The following is a 19132-nucleotide window of genomic DNA, read 5'->3' on the forward strand; positions in this document are numbered from 1 at the left end:
TTAATAAATCACTTCAGTACCATGAGATAAAACTGATGTAAACTCATTTGGGTGAGCTCTTCCCTCCCAGAGGGCAGTGGACTCTTCTTCACATAGGTGTGTCTGAGACTGGTGTGTTGGGTATTATTACTTTGGAATTCAATTCATTATTTGATTGGCAAATCAACTCAGATTAACCACTCAACAGAAAAATGTTGTCATATGAATGTTACTGTGCCAGACTATAGGAATCATTTTTCAGTAATATTTTAGTGAGCCTCAAGCTTTACGGAAAAGAAACACTACAGTATGAAGAATAACGTGCCAATGTTATTATTAGTCAGCATTGTTTTGTAATATGTACTGATTCCCCATGCAATACAAAACCATGCCATTGTGGGTATGAGTACATGAGAGTTCTTGATAACTTTTATTTCCCATGTCAAATAATTATATACATGAATTATTCTCATTTAGAATCAATTTTTGTAAATTTAAAACTTCTAATCATGGCAGCTGAACATGGAAATATTTTGTATGGGTGATTAACATTATTCTGAGGATCAAGTTTCTAGCTTTTATGCTTTCCTATGCTGTAATGCTGGTAATTTCTTTCTCGTAAACATGAGTATCCTCCTAATGGTATTTTTTTTTTTTTTTTTTTTTGAGACAGGGTCTCATTCTTATTGCCCAGGCTGGAGTGCAATGGCGTGATCTTGGCTCACTGCAACCTCCGCCTCCAGGGTTCAAGCGATTCTCCTGCCTCAGCCTCCCAACTAGCTGGGATTATAGGCACCCACCACCACCCCCAGCTAATTTTTGTATTTTTAGTAGAGACAGGGTTTCGTCATGTTAGCCAGGCTGGTCTCAAACTCCTGACCTCAAGTGATCCACCCGTCTCAGCCTCCTAAAGCGTTGGGATTACAGGAGTGAGCCACCGCGCCCGGCAGTAATATGTTTTTGCGTGATTAAGATTTTAGACTCATATAACCCATTAGGTAAATATAAAATGCATATATATATATATATATATGTTTTTGAGTTTTTTTAGAGCCAGAGTTTTGTTCTGTCACCCAGGCTAAAGTACAGTGGTGTGAGCATAGCTCACTACAGCCTCAAACTCTTGAGTTCAAGTGATCTTCCCACCTCAGCTTCTGGAGTAGCTGGGACTACAGGTACACACCACCATGCCCCATCGTATTTTTTTATTTTTTAGCAGAGCTGGGAGTCTCGCTAGAGATGGGTTGCCCAGGCTAGTGTTAAACTCTATGCCTTAAGCAGTTCTCCTACCTTGGACTCTCAAAGCACTGGGATTATAGGCATGAACCACTGCACCCAGCCACATATCATCTTTAAAACACACCCATCTTGGGCTGAAAGCTTATATGCACAATTTATCTCAAAACATATATATTTTATAGTCAGAATTTATAATTCAGAATAAAAGAATTTTTTATACCTCAGTTTTCTTGTTTGTGAAGTGGGGAAAATAATGCCAACTTCAGGGGTTGTTATGAGGATTAAAAGACTTATCATATGTAAAGCCCTTGGGAAAGCACATAATGCTCAGTAAATGTGATGATACTGGTGATGATGACGGGGCTTTCAGATAACCACTTACGCGGGCTGTCTTACCAACGGGTGGGGGGAGAGTCTAAGCAATGCTTAAGGCCTAAAACTTACACCACAAGCTTAATAATCTTCTTTCTTTGACAACTCTCATTTAGCCTTGCTTGTCAACAGCTATGAAGGTCACTGTCCAAGAGACTTGATAGGGTTAAAGAGAGCAGGGACATAAATTAACCTGAGAAATATAACAGGTTTAAATTTGTACTGTGAAATATAGTTTCAGCCACTTTAAGATTTTCACTATTCTATTGAGGGATTGAGTTTTTGATGGCTTCTTTTGTTGTGTCCAACGTAAAAAATTCTCCTTAGATCTATTACCAGGTGAAAGACCCAAGCAAAATACTGAGAAAGGAGTGGTGGGGGAAGAGAGAGAGAGAGAGAGAAGGATGGAGGGAGGGAGGGAAGGAGAGAAAAGAAACAGAGAAAAGGAAAGGAGGGAAGGGGGAGGAGAAAAGAACAAAGGAGAAGAAAGGAAAAAATGGCTTTTAAAATCCATAATCCAAACTTTTCTTTTCAAGTCACAAAACCATATTGCCTGATATTGGCTCCTAAAGACCATGGAGCTGCTGGTTCAGAGATAGAACTTCAAAATCAACCTCATAAAATACACCAATATCTCCGTTTTAAAAATCCCTGTTGCTCTGAACCTGAAAGTGGCAAGTCCTAGTCCTGCGTAGTGAACTTACTGTAGTGTATCAGTCACACTGCTTCTCCTCCATTTTCGGCCGGGCGCGGTGGCTCAAGCCTGTAATCCCAGCACTTTGGGAGGCCGAGACGGGCGGATCACAAGGTCAGGAGATCGAGACCATCCTGGCTAACACGGTGAAACCCCGTCTCTACTGAAAAATACAAAAAACTAGCCGGGCGAGGTGGCGGGCGCCTGTAGTCCCAGCTACTTGGGAGGCTGAGGCAGGAGAATGGCGTAAACCCGGGAGGCGGAGCTTGCAGTGAGCTGAGATCCGGCCACTGCACTCCAGCCCAGGCGACAGAGCGAGACTCCGTCTCAAAAAAAAAAAAAAAAAAAAAAAAAAAAAAAAAAATATCAAGGTACAAAACATATCTCCATTTCTCTACTGGGAAGTAGTGAAGACAAGTGAGATGCTGGTTTTGCAGGGTTCAATGAGCTCTGCCAAATACCATTGCAGATTTGTGCCATTTAATTTTACTTTTTAAAATAATTTTTTTTCAAAAATCCTTTACTTTTCAATAAATTGGTGTCAGGTGGTTGAAAAACTGTAGCTTGAATATCTGGGGATAATAATTTTTTCTTCTATGCCAGGCAGCGCCCTTACTCTGGCAGCACAGCCTTCTTCATTCCTCTCTGAAGACCTGATTCCTTAAATCAGGCATCAGTATGTTTTTGGAGCACAGGATGGAAAAAGATTAAGTGTCAAATGGAATCACACAAGCTGAACAGCAAAGCAGACAGCAGGAGAAGAATCAAACAAGGTACATGCTGGGATGGAGAGGTTACCTTTTCTCCCTTTTCTCCTAGATCGCCCTTCTCACCCCGTGGACCAGGGAAGCCCTGTAAGATAAAAAGCAAACCAAAAAGATCTATTGGTGTAATAGTGGCAAAATCATCTAGAAACAAATATTTTAGGATTTTACATTTCTGAACTTAAATATAACACAAAATGGCTCACCAGTCTTAAGACTGGTGAGATAATAAAGCAGTGCTTAGAAATGTAACTTTTCTAATGTCTCAATTATCTATACACAACAGGTTGCTTGCTTTTTCTTTTAAGACGTAGAGAGTAGAAAGAATATCAGGATACTAGTTTGAATTCTTGGAAGTTCACTGATTTGTGCAGATTTGGGCAAATCACTTACCTCTCTGCACTTTAGTCCCTTGACTGTAAAATGGGGTTAATGATATCCACCCAACAGCTGTTGTGAATGTTAAATGTGGTGATGCACTACAAAGTACCAGAATGATGCCTGCCCATAACAGGTGCTCATAAACAGTAATTAGTATTTGTATTACTTTTGGTATTCTCATTATTCATGTAATACAGGATGAGCAGTGATTGTGTCTAGAGGCATTTGCTTTTGACATTCTCTATTTTCACAGAAACATATTAGCATAAGATATATAGGGACTAAATGCTAAAGGAAAAAAATAATGCCTAACTGCTTTGAGAAAAAAAACATATCATTCTGTAAGGATAGCATGTGAGAAGTATGTTGATTTTATGCATATTTTTCATAAATAGGTCATACTGATGTTAAGAGTATCCTCAACTTGGGAAAGTATTTTGAAGTGCCACTATCCACTACTAGTTATTAATTTTATACAAGATAATTGTGTTTTTTTGCTTTTCTGTTTTATCTCATGCAAACCCTACTGTATATTGCTGTTTACATGCACAGCAATATATGTTCTATGCATACCTATATGCACAGAAAATAAGTATTCTTTTTGTTATTGATGATGGAGACCATCAACATCTATTATAATAGGATGATGTTTATTGTACTTATTACTTACATCAAGACCAGGCTCTCCATCTTTCCCCTGCCAAAGAACCATAGTAGCTACATTAGTGTTTCTAAGTTTTATGAATAGATTATAGATTTATTTAAGGCTGTCTGAACATGCAACACTAGTACTAGAATAACTACTTCAGAAATGTGAAAAAGATTCTCATTTGGATTAGTGACTGTTAGTGTTGCAGTTAAGTGTCATGAAAATTTTATATGATATATTGGGTTAAATAGACTAATATTCTGCTGGTATTTAAGGCTTGGTAGCTAAGTTATCAGTCCAGGAGTTACACTGAAAGCAAAAATACTGTTTAGTTGATTAGTGACTGTTAGTGTTAAAGTTAAGGGTCATGAAAATTTTATATGATATATTGGGTTAAATAGACTAATATTCTGCTGGTGTTTAAACCTTGGTATCTAAGTTACCAGTCCAGGAGTTAAGTTAAAAGCAAAAATACTGTTTAGTTGAATTAAAAACATACCAGCACTAATAGAGGATATGAATCAATGCTACTTTAATTCGATAACTTAGTAGTTAGCTCACAAATGAGTAAAGAATGTAGAAATACAGTTTTAATTTGGCTAGATGTGCACACCATGTACGAAGGGTGTGAAGATTGCAACTGAAAAGCTGTTTTTAAGTAAGCTTTGTAAATGAATAATCCCCAAATATTTTTTTTAAAAGTCGTAAGACTTAGGCAAGAATGATAAATTCACTCCCATGGTGCAGATTATCATGGTGATGACCCTATTGTGTCATAGTATGGATCCATCCAAAGTTCACAAAAGGCTACTTTGATTTCATCAATTAGATTTTGAAACCTATTTCAAAATCAGCATCTTTTTTTTTTTTATTATTTAGCACTGAGGTAATCATGGACTATGTTTGTTATTTCAATTCATAAAAAGCATGTGGGAGATATGGAAAGGTTAAAACCCTTAATGCAACATACGCTTCTACTGTCATCCTACCCTATCTTAATGAATCAATTATAATCATTCCCAAGATGATATTTTTAAAGCAAATCAGAGGTCTCAATATGAATTCTGTGTAATTAAGAATTTTCAGGCCAGGCGCAGTGTCTCATGCCTATAAATCGAGCACTTTGAGAGGCCGAGAAGGGCGGATCACTTGAGGTCAAGAGTTTGAGACCAGCCTGGCCAACATAGTGAAACCCCATCTCTACTAAAAATACAAAAATTAGCTGGGCGTGGTGGCACACATCTGTAATCCCAGCTACTCGGGAGGCTGAGGCAGGAGAATCGCTTGAACCTGGGAGGTGGAGGTCGCAGTGAGCCAAGATCACGCCACTGCACTCCAGCCTGGGCAAAAGAGCAAGACTCCATCTCAAATAATAATAATAATAATAATAATAATAATAATAATTTTCAGAAGACAGAACGTTATCAATGTTCTATGTTCTGAAGATCATTTGTCATCACAGTAATTTAGAAAGTCAGAAACATCAAGTCGTCATAAATATCAATGTAATTTGGGGAATACTTTTTACTAGCAAGAGTCATTTTAGTAAATAGTCTATAGGAACAGATAAAGTCTGAAGAAGGCTGTTTTCAATGAAGCTTCCACAGCCATTTTTGGATCCAGTGACCTTCCAAGGAAGTACCAGTTATGAGTGTCCAGTCAGATGACGTAGGGAGGGCATCTTCTGACAGGATCCTGTTCTTGGGTTAACAGTTTATTCTAGAAACAGACTCTGATCTTGTCAATCTCGTGAAGTGCCTGGATATGTGTCTGTACATGATAAGAGGGCGAGATACTGAATATGACCTATTTGTGAAGCACATGGAATTACTGGATTTATAGGTAATGAGTGGATTGCTGTTTCTTCTCTAACATTAGTCTGCCACAAGGGAAGGGTTAACCGTGTCAGTGACTGGTCATCTATGCATGCGGAAGGTGGGGATGTGCATGTGACCGGGAACTCACAGGCAGCCCATAGGGCCCTCTTGGTCCAGGCTCTCCCATAGCTCCTTTTTCACCCTAAAATGAAAAGTAGAAAGTTCAAATCATACACACACACCCCCATTCACACACTCCCTCTCATGCCCTATGTCTAAAACCTCTATTTCAAGGACCATTCTATGAAAATCTCAAAGATTTAGGCTCTTACAGAGTCACTGCCAGTGATATTTGGAAAGTAATCTACAGTAGCATCTTTTGCTAAATCACCTTTGAAAGAGGGGCAGCACAAGATTGCCGCTGGCCAGCTGTGCAAAAGCATTTGTATATCTCAGATGCCATACTTGGGTTTTTTTGGCATTAGTGTGAAGCATTTATTTGTTACTAATTATTTTGTTAGCACCTTTAAATGTAAGAATAAAGTGCCATTCTTTTTTGAGACAGGGTATCCCTCTTTCATTCAGGCTGGAGTGTAGTGGTATGATCACAGCTCACTGAAACCTTAAACTACTGGGCCTAAGTGATCCTCCCACCTCGACCTCCTGAGTAGCTGGGACTACAGGCAAGCACCACTATGCCCAGGTAGTTTTTAAATTATTTGTAGTGATGGAGGTCTTACTATGTTGTCCAGGCTGGTCTTGAACTCTGGGGCCTCAAGCAATCCTCCCACCTTGGACTCCCAAAGTGTTGGGATTACAGGCTTGAACCACAGTGCCTGGCCTGAAATGTCTTTTCTTCTATCAAAAAACAATTATTCAGGGAAACCCTTCCTTGATTGCCCACTTCCTACCACCAGCTGTATTTTATTTCACAGCCCTTAGACACCAGAAGATGCATAAAGCTCGTGACCTGCTTATTCTCTGCTACCCTCACTAGAATACACACATGAAGGTTCTGGGGCCTCTAGCTTTGTTGTTCCCTATAGCATCCTCATAGCTTAGAATAGTGTTAGGCACATCAGGAACTGTTTGTTGAATGAATGAGTCAAAGCAAATCTATATAATCATGTACACAGTTTGCTTCCTTTCTGAAAAAGAGGATTTATGTATTTTTTATTTATTTTTTATTCTGAGACACAGTCTTGCTCTGTTGCCCAGGCTAGAGTATAGTGGCACAATCTCAGCTCACTGCAACCTCCACATCCCGGGTTCAAGCAATTCTCCTGCCTCAGCCTCCTGAGTAGCCGGGATTACAGGCGCCTGTCACCACGCCTGGCCAATTTTTGTATTTTTAGTAGAGACGGGGTTTCACCATGTTGGCCAGGCTGGTTTGGGAGTCCTGACTTCAAGTGATCCACTCACCTGAGCCTCCCAAAGTGCTGGGATTACAGAGGTGAGCCACCATGCCTGGCTTGAAAAAAAAGGGTTTAAAAACTTTCAACCCCTCTGAATGCTAGATAAAGTAGGTATATGTTATCTTCCTCACTTTCTCTCCAAGTGCCTATTTAAATAGAATAGCTTTCCCCATCTTACATGATATTCTTGAATGCTTATAAAGAATAAGTATTATTGGAGGTAATCTTGTGAATAGAATAATTGTGATGTTAAAGAAAGGGATGTTCTGTATTTCAAATGGTGTTTTCTGCTGCTGCCATCTCCAAATTGAAGTATTTGTCAGTATTTAGTATGAAAACTTCAGGAGTAATGGTGATTTTATATAAGTAGCCAAACAGAAAATCTTATCTCCTTTTATCATACCCCTGAAGGAGTTTAAAGGTTAGCAAATCTTTTTTCTTGGCAAAACACCAGGTTCAGCTGATAACAGTGCCTGCAGAGCTACCTGATATGCCTGTGTTTCTCCAGATTCCCATGTGAGCAAATTTCAGGTCCCTGTTGGCATTTTCTTTATCTAAATTTGAGGGGTCAGTGGAACTAATTAACACTGTCACCTACAGGCAATATGGTACAGGTGAGATTACTGAAAATAAATATGATAAAAGCTTAAACTTTTTACTCATTATTACTTTATGGTTATTACTAAAGCAGAAGCAATTGCACTCAGCACAGTGGCCAGATTTTAAATGAAACATTAAACATTTTTTTAAGAAGGGAATTTTCTTAACTTGTTAAGAGACACCTATAAAAAATATCTACAGCATAGGACTTAATAGTGAAATATCAAAAACAATCCCTTTAAGAATGGAGCAAGGGATGGGTGCAGTGGCTTATGCCTGTAATACCAGCATTTTGGGAGTTCAAGGCAGGAGGATCATTTGAGGCCAGGAGTTTGAGACCAGCCTGGGGACCAAGGTAAGACCCTATCTCAAAAAAAACAACCAAACAAAGTAACTAGTAAGATGTGTGTGTGTAAGTCTGTGTCTGTTTGTCTGTCTGTCTGTCTGTCTATCTATCTATCTATCTATCTATCTATCTATCATCTATCTATCATCTATCTAATCTGTGTGTGTGTGTGTGTGTGTGTGTGCGCGCATGCACGCACGTGTAGTGGGAGGTGAGGGTTTTAAGGAAAGATCCACATAAACTGGACTGTGTCTAGTTTGAAATAACTGAAACAACTCCACAGATTAGAATGGGTCTAATTGGAAAAATCTCCATAGATTATTTTGATATAACCATTCCCTTCTCCGCTGAGAATCTTGGCTTTGTCTTATTCTTCAAACAAATATACTATGGCTTATTTGAATAAAGCTGTCACTACAACAGGTGTCCGTGAAACTCCTCTTCTAGAACAGCCCACCCCCAATAATTACTTCAAGCTATTAACGACAATTCCATTTCTCTTGCCAGTTACTGCCTCAGAAGTGGACAGCTGACCCAGTGCTGGCAAATGAGGTGTCAGGGGCATCAGCCAGGAAGCGCTGGGGAAGCTTCCTCTCTGCTCAGGAAGAGACATGGGGGTAGTCTCTCCGTTCTCTGCTGGTGTCTCACTAGAGAGGATGCTTGGACCACTGTGCCCAGCTTGTCTATGGTCAGAAGACAAAGCCAACATGTGGAAAAGGGCTCCCAAGCAAAACCTAGAGTCCTCCTTTGAATATTTTCTTATATAAAATAATGTATTTCTTTATTGTGTAAGCCATTTTGAATTTGGGTTCTGTCACTTAGAGCCAAAAAGCATTCTAATGATTCCAGCTTGAAAGCTTTTAGGAATGAAATATTAACACAGGGATTTGAATGTACAACTCCTTTTCCTGGATTAAGCAATTCCAAAAGTATTTTTCAACCTCTCAAGCTTAATACACTTTATAGAGTTCCAAAGCCAAATGAAGAAATCAGCTAAGGTAGGGAGGATCAGGTGCTTGCAGAGTGGAATATTAATGCTGTCAGTCATACACTTGAAAATGTTTGAATAACATTGCCTGTCAAATGCATGGTTTCTTTTAGGTTGTTCTAATTTCATTTGGGTTCTTTAATTTGCACGTCAACACTGAGGCGTTATCCTAGAACACCTCCCTTTGCTGATTCTGACTTCTTTAAAATTTGAAACTTTTTCGAGAGAATCCAGATGGCGCCTCCATCAATTAACTCTGAGAATCACACTCCAGTTCAGCACTTCCAGTGAGGGGCACTTGGAGAGTACTGATATATGATCCAGTTAAGATAGTTAACATCCTGAGTAAATACAAGAGTAACACTTTACACTGCACACCATTTGACTGAAACTATGCCTTCAAATTCTTAGCAATTTCATTTGCTCTTCTGGTTAATTCTGCTCCAGCACTGAGACCTGATACTCTTGTGACATTGTGGAGCTATCGGAAGTAGCAGCTGATTTACCACATGGTAAACCCTCTTGAGCCCCAGGGCATTCTGCCAAAAGACTGCCTGAGATTTGCTGCTCCATTTTTAGTACATGGGCTGGGTTTCTTCATACAATGCTTGAAAGCCAATATGCGTCAGCAGCGTTGAGGCTTTTAGCTTTTAAATATTTTTAATTAAGATGATCTTCAGAAGTCATTGGTTTGATCTTAGAAATATGACAATTGCACATTCAGATTATACGTTCCCTTAGAACTCATCTCTTTCTACAAGCATTCTTGGATAAAGCCAATCTTCATCACTGTACAGCTTGTACTATTTGTATTATTTTGGCCTCATTCTCTGGTTATTTCCTGCATGCATTTTTCTTTCTCTGCAATTAGATTGTAAACTCTTCTAGGTCAAGAAGAATAGCTGCTTTTTTTTTGCAGCATTCAGTATATATTAATAAATATTAATAAAAATATTAATAAAAGACGGGGAGATAATTAATCAATTATAATGGTATTTATTATTCAATGTACTGAAGCAAATGAGCAAAATAGGCTTTGCCTAAGTGGGAGGAGAGTGTTTCCAGCTCACACTAGCAGTGATACCATGCTTTGCACATCGTAGCATTTGGTAAATATTTCCCAAATGAATGAGATCACTCTACAGAACACAGAATTATAGAGTTGGAAGGTATGTTAAAGAAATGACTACTGGCCCTCTTTTTTTAAAGCAAATTATCCCAGACTGATGAAATCTATCTAGTTTTTAAAAGACCACAAACTTGCACAGTGAATCATTCCAACATTTTGAAGCCCTCACTATTAAAATACTTTCTTTATATCCTGTCCTGGATGGTAGGGAAATTGATGACATAATTTCACTCAGACACACAAAAATACTTCTAAGATTTCCAAGGTGAGGAAAAGAAATAGTGGGAGAAAAAGAGAAAGAGAGAGAGAGCGCGAGAGAGCGCAAGCATGAGAGGGAGAAGAGAGAAGAAAGTTTCAAGTAGATGACCATTTATCTTCCATTCTGAATGTCTTTTTTTTTCCCCAAAAGATATGGAAACGTGGCCTAGCAATAGAGAGGTTAGTGAAAGGTTTTTGTTTTATAATGCACTGAAATTATTTCCTTATGGTTAAAGAAAAACAGCCTATCCTTTAGCTTTAAAAAAGGGGGAGCATGTGTAACTGTGCAGAAAAGAATACTTAGGTTTCATTATTTCCTTTGGAAAAAAGTTATAAGCTACTCTGAATGAGTACAGTAGCTTTATATAAAAGATTATCAACCAGAATACATACTCCTGGAAATTTTAGCTCCATTGACTTCAACTTTCTGGATGAAGGCCAAATGAAAATATCTTCCTTATGGGTGAAGGAAGAATCATCTGAGCTATTTATTTTAGCTATGTAAATGTATGTGTTGTTTTTATTAAGGCAGCCATGTTCTATTTTATGCTCTGTGGTTTTCTTCTCTCAATATTAGGACTCTGAATAGAACTTAGAATGGTATCTCTTTTTATTTAATATTAGATAGCCCTTTATTTCTTCTGAAAAATGAACACTTCAACTAATATGGAAAAGCCATGCTCTGTGTTTTCTTTAGTACAAGCTTTATAACCTCAGCAACAACTTACTCTTTCTCCTTTGGGACCTGCAGGGCCATGGGGTCCCATAGGACCATCTGTTCCCTAAAAAAAAAAAAAAGATAATATGAGATATATCACAAGGGCTGCAGGAATAGCAGTTATAATTTATCCTGAATTTTTCCTAGGTGAATGGTGCCTAAGAATACCAGTAAGACAACTCATCTCCTTTCAAAGTGCTTCATGCTTGATTATTTCAGGCCAGCGGTTTTCAAGAAACTCATGCAAAAAGGATGAATTATATAACTGCATGTTTCAATGAAAGGTACACACAAAAAGCTGCATATCATATTTAATTATATCTTTTTCCTCTGACTAAATAAAGCATCATTGGCCGGGTGCAGTAGCTCAAGCCTGTAATCCCAGCACTTTGGGAGGCTGAGGTGGGTGGATCATCTGAGGTCAGGAGTTTGAGGCCAGCCAGCCTGGCCAACATGGTGAAACCTCGTCTCTATTAAAAACACAAAAATTAACTGGGCATGGTGGTGGGCACCTGTATTCCCCTACTCAGGAGGCTGAGATTGTAGTGAGCCAAGATCGTGCCACTGCACTCCAGCCTGGGCAACAGGGCGAGACTCGGTGTCAAAAAATAATAAATAAATAAATAAATAGAGCATCTTCACTTTGCCCCATAATCCTAAGAAGAAAAATGTAATTGTTTTTCCTTCCTGTCACCTTTTCCTCAAGCCCTTCTCTACAGTCACTGCCACCCTTAGCCGGGCAAGCTCTGAACTCTTGTTTTCAGCTGTTTAAGAGGCTTGAACAGTTACACAAGTAGAAGAAAATTATGAAGCAAATGAAAACAGTGTATAACTGTTCAATCCAAACTTTCTGCAGCTCTCTTGGGGGCAGCAGGCGCTTACAGGAAAGGATCTATTCTTATAGATTCTGCGGCAGTGGCTGGTCACTAGGCTTACAACTCACAAACCAGGCAGCCAAGATGAACTTAAATATAGAATTCCCTTTTGTACCCCTGGTTAGTTCAGGATTAGGATTTCTGCGGGAGAAGAGGTGATATTTGAATGAATGTAAGAACGCTGAGGTCCAGTGAAAATCATGACTGCCTGAAATAAGTTTTTAGAATTGAAAAGATGGGAATTTCTTTTAGATTCTTAAAACTGTAGCCAGGACTTCGAGTATACTTGCTCATTTCCAGGATGACTATGTTTAGATTCACACAAAATGGATTATAATATTTGCAAATGTAGGAACTATTTCAGCATGATTTTTCTTTAGTATTCCCATTTCTGTTCTACTATTCTGGTTTATTCTGTTAGAGCCTTGTGATAAGAAAGAATTCAGAGTTTAAAATTCATTCTAATGTTGCCGAATTCTCATCAGCTTAACTGATATTTTTCTTACTGCCTGATTTCAAAGTTCACGTTCAGAAGACTTCTAAATACTGAGTATTTGTGGCTGAAATTTAAGAGCTGGAGCTGTTAAGAACCAAAGAAAAAAAGACAAAATGACAGAAGACAGACAAGTCATTTCTATGAACAGAAATTGAAAGTTAGTGCCAAGGAAGAAGTTACATTTGATGGGCATAAGTCTAAAAGGAAAAGCAAGTTACAATAATTTCACATTATTTTAATCTTTTCAGAGGGCCGCTCTCATGGAATTGTAGGGGATGTCTGTCTACTGGTTCTGGAAAAATTCGTCCGGGATTCTAAGATAATGAAGAATTAGTCTGGTCATTCTTCCCACCTAGCAAATTATCCAGACTTGAACACAAGCTTCAGAAAGATGTTCTGGCAGTTTAGCTGTTCTCCAGACAGAGTTGCAACCGTCCTCTGTCCACCTTTCCCCTCTTTGCGGCCATCTTTGTCCACCTTCCCCTTTTACGACAGCTCTAAGTACACCCTCATCATTTGATGAGAGGACATGGAGCAAAGGGGTCTGTCCTGAAGTGCACGATTCACAGCCACAAAACATGTCAGAACAAGACAAGGGACTGACTCACCCGGGATCCTGGCTTTCCGTCTAAGCCAGATGCTCCCTGTGTGATTTGGTTGGTAGCAGGGTTGGTGGGTGTAACACGAATGACAAGAACAGAGATTAGTATGAGGTACCGATGAACAAATGTAACACTTCAAACAACATAATACGCAGTTACAGGGTTCTGGGATGAATATCACATTGCTACAAATTGTTAGTTTAAAAAAAAAAAAAAAAAAAACCACATGACAAACACCCCACAGATAATGGCATTTTAATGACATTTCTATTTGACAAATTCTTATTTAGAAATCAAGCTAATGAAGTGTATAAACTGGGCTACAAAGTAGTCACTCATAACAGTCGCAGGCTTCTATCTAATTTCCCTATGAAATTCATTTTCTAAAGACTATGCTGTTCACCATATATTTCTTTAGGTTCTGAAGAGAAAAGAATGGGCTAAAAAAAGGGCTCATTATAATAATCAATCAAATTTAGCATTTCAGAGAGAAAAAAAGAGCTCTGGTTATACTTGTTAAAATAGTGTTTATGAATAACAAATGCAGGGTTTTCACATGTTAGGATGACTCTTGGTGGATTTTACATCAACAATAATTACTCATTGTTTTCTCATTTGTTCCTACTGTTCACACTACCTTCCACTAGAGGGACTTCTAGGAAAGGGAAAAAGCCAGAAAACAGTTCGTGCGACCAAGCAAAAAATAACTTCCAAACTAAATTGTTTCTCGATTCCTTCAAATAATCTTTGCATCAAAGCCCGACTGGGGAAATAACTTTAAAAATTTAATGTTCTCAGACAATGCACGCTTTTCTTCACTTTGAACTCTAGGCTACACATAAATAGTGTATGATTAAAAAATGGCATTTTCAATGTTTGTTTCAAGAATAAGCACAATTATTTCTTTGATACGGCTTTTGTGTTTCAAAGCGCTAGTATTTATTTATAGTCCTTTAAAAATATTGGTTAGATCAAGGAGTATTTAAGAAAGAAAATGCACTGGCCCTAAAAATTCTCTTGTCAAGATCGCAGAACTATTTCCCAATTTTATGCTTCAGATGCAGTTAATAATACAAAATGGAAAAAAAAAATCGATTCCAGATGAAAACTCTATATACATGTTGGGTATTTTGAGTTTTTATTTTAAAATTTCTTCTGTATAATCCTATTATGAGCCATACTATAACTGCAAAATACATACTTTTTTTTTTTTTTTTTTTTTTTTTTTTTTTTTGAGATGGAGTTTCACCCTTGTTGCCCAGACTGAAGTGCAATGGCACAATCTTGGCTCACTGCAACCTCCATCTCCCAGGTTCAAGCGATTCTCCTGCCTCAGCCTCCCGAATAGCTGGGATTACAGGCATGCGCCATCACACCCAGCTAATTTTTGTGTTTTTAGTAGAGACAGGGTTTCATCATGTTGGCCAGGCTGGTCTCAAACTCCTGATGTCCACTGATCACCTGCACTTTGGGAGATCACTGGCTAGTCTCAAACTCCTGATCTCCCAAAGTGCTGGGATTACAGGTGTGAGCCACCGTGCCTGGCCTACGTACATCTTTTTTTTTTTTTTTTTTTTTTGAGATGGAGTCTCGCATTGTCGCCTAGGCTGGAGTGCAGTGGTGTGATCTCAGCTCACTGCAACCTCCACCTCCCAGGTTTATGCCATTCTCCTGCCTCGGCCTCCCAAGTAGCTGGGACTACAGGCGCCCGCCACCACACCCGGCTAATTTTTTTATTTTTAGTCGAGACAGGGTTTGTTAGCCAGGATGGTCTTGATCTCCTGACCTGGTGATCCACCCGCCTCGGCCACCCAAAGTGCTGGGATTACAGGCATGAGCCACTGTGCCCAGCCTTACATATGTCTTTTGTTAGCAATAACTACAATAAAAATGTATATTGTTGTTCGTTTGTTTAAGGTTAGCATAGGTACAGCTGTTAGCTAAATGTTCCATAAAAATTATCAATAGCCCTAAATTTTAAATTAGGGCAGACTTTAAATAAATCAGATTGAAAGTTTAAATAAAATAGAAAATCCAAACTTTCTTTTGCCTTTTGATACTTTCTTCAGTTACCATTATTATAACATTTGAAAATAAATGTAGGCCAGGCATAGTGGCTCACATCTATAATCCCAGAGCTTTTAGAGGCTGAGGAGGAAAGACTGTTTGAGGCCATGAGTTAGAGATCAGCGTGGGAAACATTGCGAGACCCAATCTCTGTAAAATATTTAAAAAAATAAATCGCTTGAGCCCAGGACTTTGAAGCTGCAGTGAGCTATGATTGTACCATTAGACTCTAGCCTGGTGACAGAGTGAGACGCTGTCTCAAAAAGAGAAAAAAGAAAATAAATGGTGAAATTGTAATAATTTTACACTGATACTATTATATCTACCTAGAATGCTGAATTAATGACTCACATAAATTATAGAGGTTTTATGCCTGTAGTCCATTGATCTAATTGGTGTGATTAATTGATTAAACCTATATTCTAGGCTGGGCTGGTGGCTCATACCTGTAATACCAGCACTTTGTGAGGCTGAGGCGGGTGGATCACCTGAGGTCAGGAGTTTGAGACCAGCGTGTCCAACGTGGTGAAACCCCATCTCTACTAAAAATAGAAAACTTAGCTGGGCATGGTGGTGCGCACTTGTAATCCCAGCTACTCGGGAGGCTGAGGCACAAGAATTGCTTGAACCCGGGAGATGGAAGTTGTGGTGAGCCGAGATGGCACCACTGCACTCCAGCCTGGGTGACAGAGAGAGCCTCTGTCTCAAAAATAAATAAATTAAATAAACCTGTATTTTAATACAAGGTTTACATCAGTCATTCAATAAATAAATACCTACTGACCATCTACTATATGTGGGATGTATGTAAGGCACTTGCTATCAACTGGCATAAAGTATAATACCCATGGCAAAAATGAAATAAGTGGTCATCAGCTTTTTTTCCTCCCACATTTCAAATTGTGTATAAACTATATTCTGCTACTGATCTTATGTCATATTTTACTCATGTAATCTGTATTGTTCTTTGTTGATTTGTATCTGTATTCACCTAATAGGTAGCATATTAAAGGCTTGAAATTAAAGCCTCGTAATAACAATTTTTTAAAAATCTCCATTTAGTTGTTGTGGAAAGAAGGCTGACATAAAGAAAACGAAGAGCCAGGGGGAGATTCCTTCTTCATGAAAAATAAAAATCTCTAAACAACTGCAAAATACTTCTTTTATACTACTCACTATTGCCACAAGAACCTCATAACAGGGAATTTTCAATACGAACAACATAAAACACGTAGAACATGATATGATTGATTAATGTAAGGAGCCACAGCATTGACCTCACGCCATCAACAATGGCCAATTCCATACCTGCCACCAACTGAGGGCTACAGTTTTTGGTATCCAAGGAGAAAAAACAATTAAGGAGGCATTTTAAACTGCACTAGACTATAAAAAGTGTTTGGGAGAAACTATGAAATAATGAGCACAACACTTTTAAAAGAAGGGGATAATGGGAGAAGAATTGTCAGCCCTAAAAGAGGAAGGTTGGCATGTATGTAATTGAAGAATGACAGGACATTTAGAGCATTGTTTGTTGCGGGTCTTCCTCTTACAGAAAAGCAGGCATCAGAGACACAAAACTGAGCTGAGCTCTCCTCGAACATAATGTGTTTCCTAATTACAGAAACCTCAACAGTACGAGCTGCTGAGTAAACTAGAGTTATCACGTAGGGTAGAAAGAAAAATCTGAGATTTGCACTAAAATGGAAAGTTTTCTTTACTTACTGGAAGACCAAGGGGTCCTCTGTCACCCTTTTGACCTGGTTCACCCTTCAATCCTTTAACACCATTTAACCCTGGTTCACCCTAAATGCAAAAGCAAATGCCAATTTTGGTTGCTATTATGGGTGTTTAAACTGTGAGAGAAGAGAGCCAGTCTCTGAAATAGTTGCAGATTCCAGTTTTAGGAAACAGCAGAGTCAGGCTAGATTTGTCTTGCACCAAATATTAATTTTTAAAGTTAAAATTAGTTACTAAACTGACATCAACAATTAATATTCTAGAAATCAAAATTCCCAGGAAAGTGTGCTCCTTACAATAAAAATATGTATGGTTGATTTCCTAAATTTTTCAGTTCTATCTCAAGGAAATTCATGTTATACCACATTTTTATGATCAAATAATTCAAAGACAATCGAGTGGAGGATGCTGAAGAAGATTCAGTAGAAGAAAAACAAAAACCCACTCTGCTGGAATGGAAAACTGGAATATGCAGGACAGGGTTATAGACAGATATTTTAAGCCTTTAAGCATGTTGTCCAACGGAATGAACTAAAAATGTAGCAGCTGATGTTTGAAGTAATGCCATTTAGCAAGTCCTCATTCACTGCCCTTGCCAAGTCAGATCCCTACATGGACTAATCAACAAATCACCAATCCCAGGATAAAATATGAAGATCAAAGAACTTAAATGTAGTTTTACTAACTATCCATCTGCCCAATGTTAGAATAAAGAAAGTATGAATTTAACTCAGGGTGACATTATAAAAGCCACGGTAAATGGTAAATTATTGACTCCATTTTTAAAAACCAAGAAATACAGTACACCTATTTTCCATCAGTAACAACATGTTAGATATCAAGTTCTGACCTGTATAATTTTTGACTTTTATGTGTAGACATTAATTTGCCAAGAAAATCTTGAAGGACTTGTGAATGAGAGATGATTTCAGACACAAATGCCCTATAGAGTCTTGCTGGGTTGGGACGGGAAAGGGAAGAGGCTATACTGACATGACAGAAGGGGTTTTTAACCTGGGTAATATTTACTCAACTTGCCTAATGATGTAAGTCAGTGTAGCGCTTGTTAAACATAAAGAGTTCAGGGCCCCACCCAGTCCATGGTAGCACAGAAATGGGTATCTTTAATAAGCCTCCCAGGTGATTCTTATCAGGAAATTCTGGGAAACACTGAGCTAGATTCATGCATGGAATCATGTTATGTATTTGAACTTTCAAAGGGGGTCACAAAGTGATAAACACATTGGCATGGCATAAAAAAATCCAGGATTTTGAAGATAGGATGTTTGCTGCACAGCCACTCTAGGAAGTCCAAATGTGCCGGTTGTTGGTAAGATAGTATCCTGGGAATTCTACTGATTGAGGACACGATATTAAGACCAAGGCTCAATAGTCAGTGACTAATTTGAGATCTGTGGCTTTGCATGTGTGTGTACTTTCAGCAAGTGGTCTTGAGGTACTTGGGGTTAAATCCAGTGACAGAAAGACCAAATTTCAAGTCTGGACCTAAGTTCTAGTCCCAGATGTGTCATGAACTAGCTGTGTAATTTGGGGCAAATAACCTAAACTGTTTGGGCCTGTAGTTTATCATCTATGAAATCAGGGAACTTGCATAGATATCGATGAGGTCTTTTCAACTTTATAATATCTGAAACTTATGATTTAAGTAAGAATTGAAGTTGTATGGACAAAATAAATTGTTGCATTCTAGAAATCAAAAGCTTCTTGGGCATCTCCTAATCCAACTGTGATGGCATATCTGAATCACTTATGAAATTAAATATCTTGGTGACATTATTCTTAGTCATTATGACCAGGCTGGTTTTTGTTGGCATCTTAAAATCCAAGAGTAGGGCTGGGCGCGTTGGCTCAAGCTTATAATCCCAGCACTGTAGGAGGCCAAGGCAGGCGGATCACCTGGGGTCAGGAGTTCAAGACCAGCGTGGCCAACATGGTGAAACCTCGTCTCTACGAAAAATACAAAAATTAGTCGGGCATGGTGG

The 19132-nt window shown here is 38.6% G+C and overlaps 1 protein-coding gene across 1 annotated transcript in view; it reads right to left on the reverse strand.

The window, feature by feature from the left end:
• Nucleotides 1-2891: 2891 nt before the first annotated feature.
• The window catches only part of COL25A1 (collagen type XXV alpha 1 chain), a 504591-nt gene continuing 488350 nt past the window's right edge, over nucleotides 2892-19132 (reverse strand). The window contains exons 29-34 of the mRNA XM_078002085.1: nucleotides 17115-17195; nucleotides 13329-13364; nucleotides 11360-11413; nucleotides 6044-6097; nucleotides 4100-4126; nucleotides 2892-3136 (exon numbers count right to left, since the gene is read on the reverse strand). Of these exons, the coding sequence (XP_077858211.1) occupies nucleotides 2999-3136; nucleotides 4100-4126; nucleotides 6044-6097; nucleotides 11360-11413; nucleotides 13329-13364; nucleotides 17115-17195 (390 nt within the window). The 3' untranslated portion in view covers nucleotides 2892-2998. The remainder of the gene's footprint in view (nucleotides 3137-4099; nucleotides 4127-6043; nucleotides 6098-11359; nucleotides 11414-13328; nucleotides 13365-17114; nucleotides 17196-19132) is intronic.

The sequence above is a fragment of the Macaca mulatta genome, chromosome 5, assembly GCF_049350105.2.
Source record: "Macaca mulatta isolate MMU2019108-1 chromosome 5, T2T-MMU8v2.0, whole genome shotgun sequence".
In the NCBI taxonomy this organism is placed as follows: domain Eukaryota; kingdom Metazoa; phylum Chordata; class Mammalia; order Primates; family Cercopithecidae; genus Macaca; species Macaca mulatta.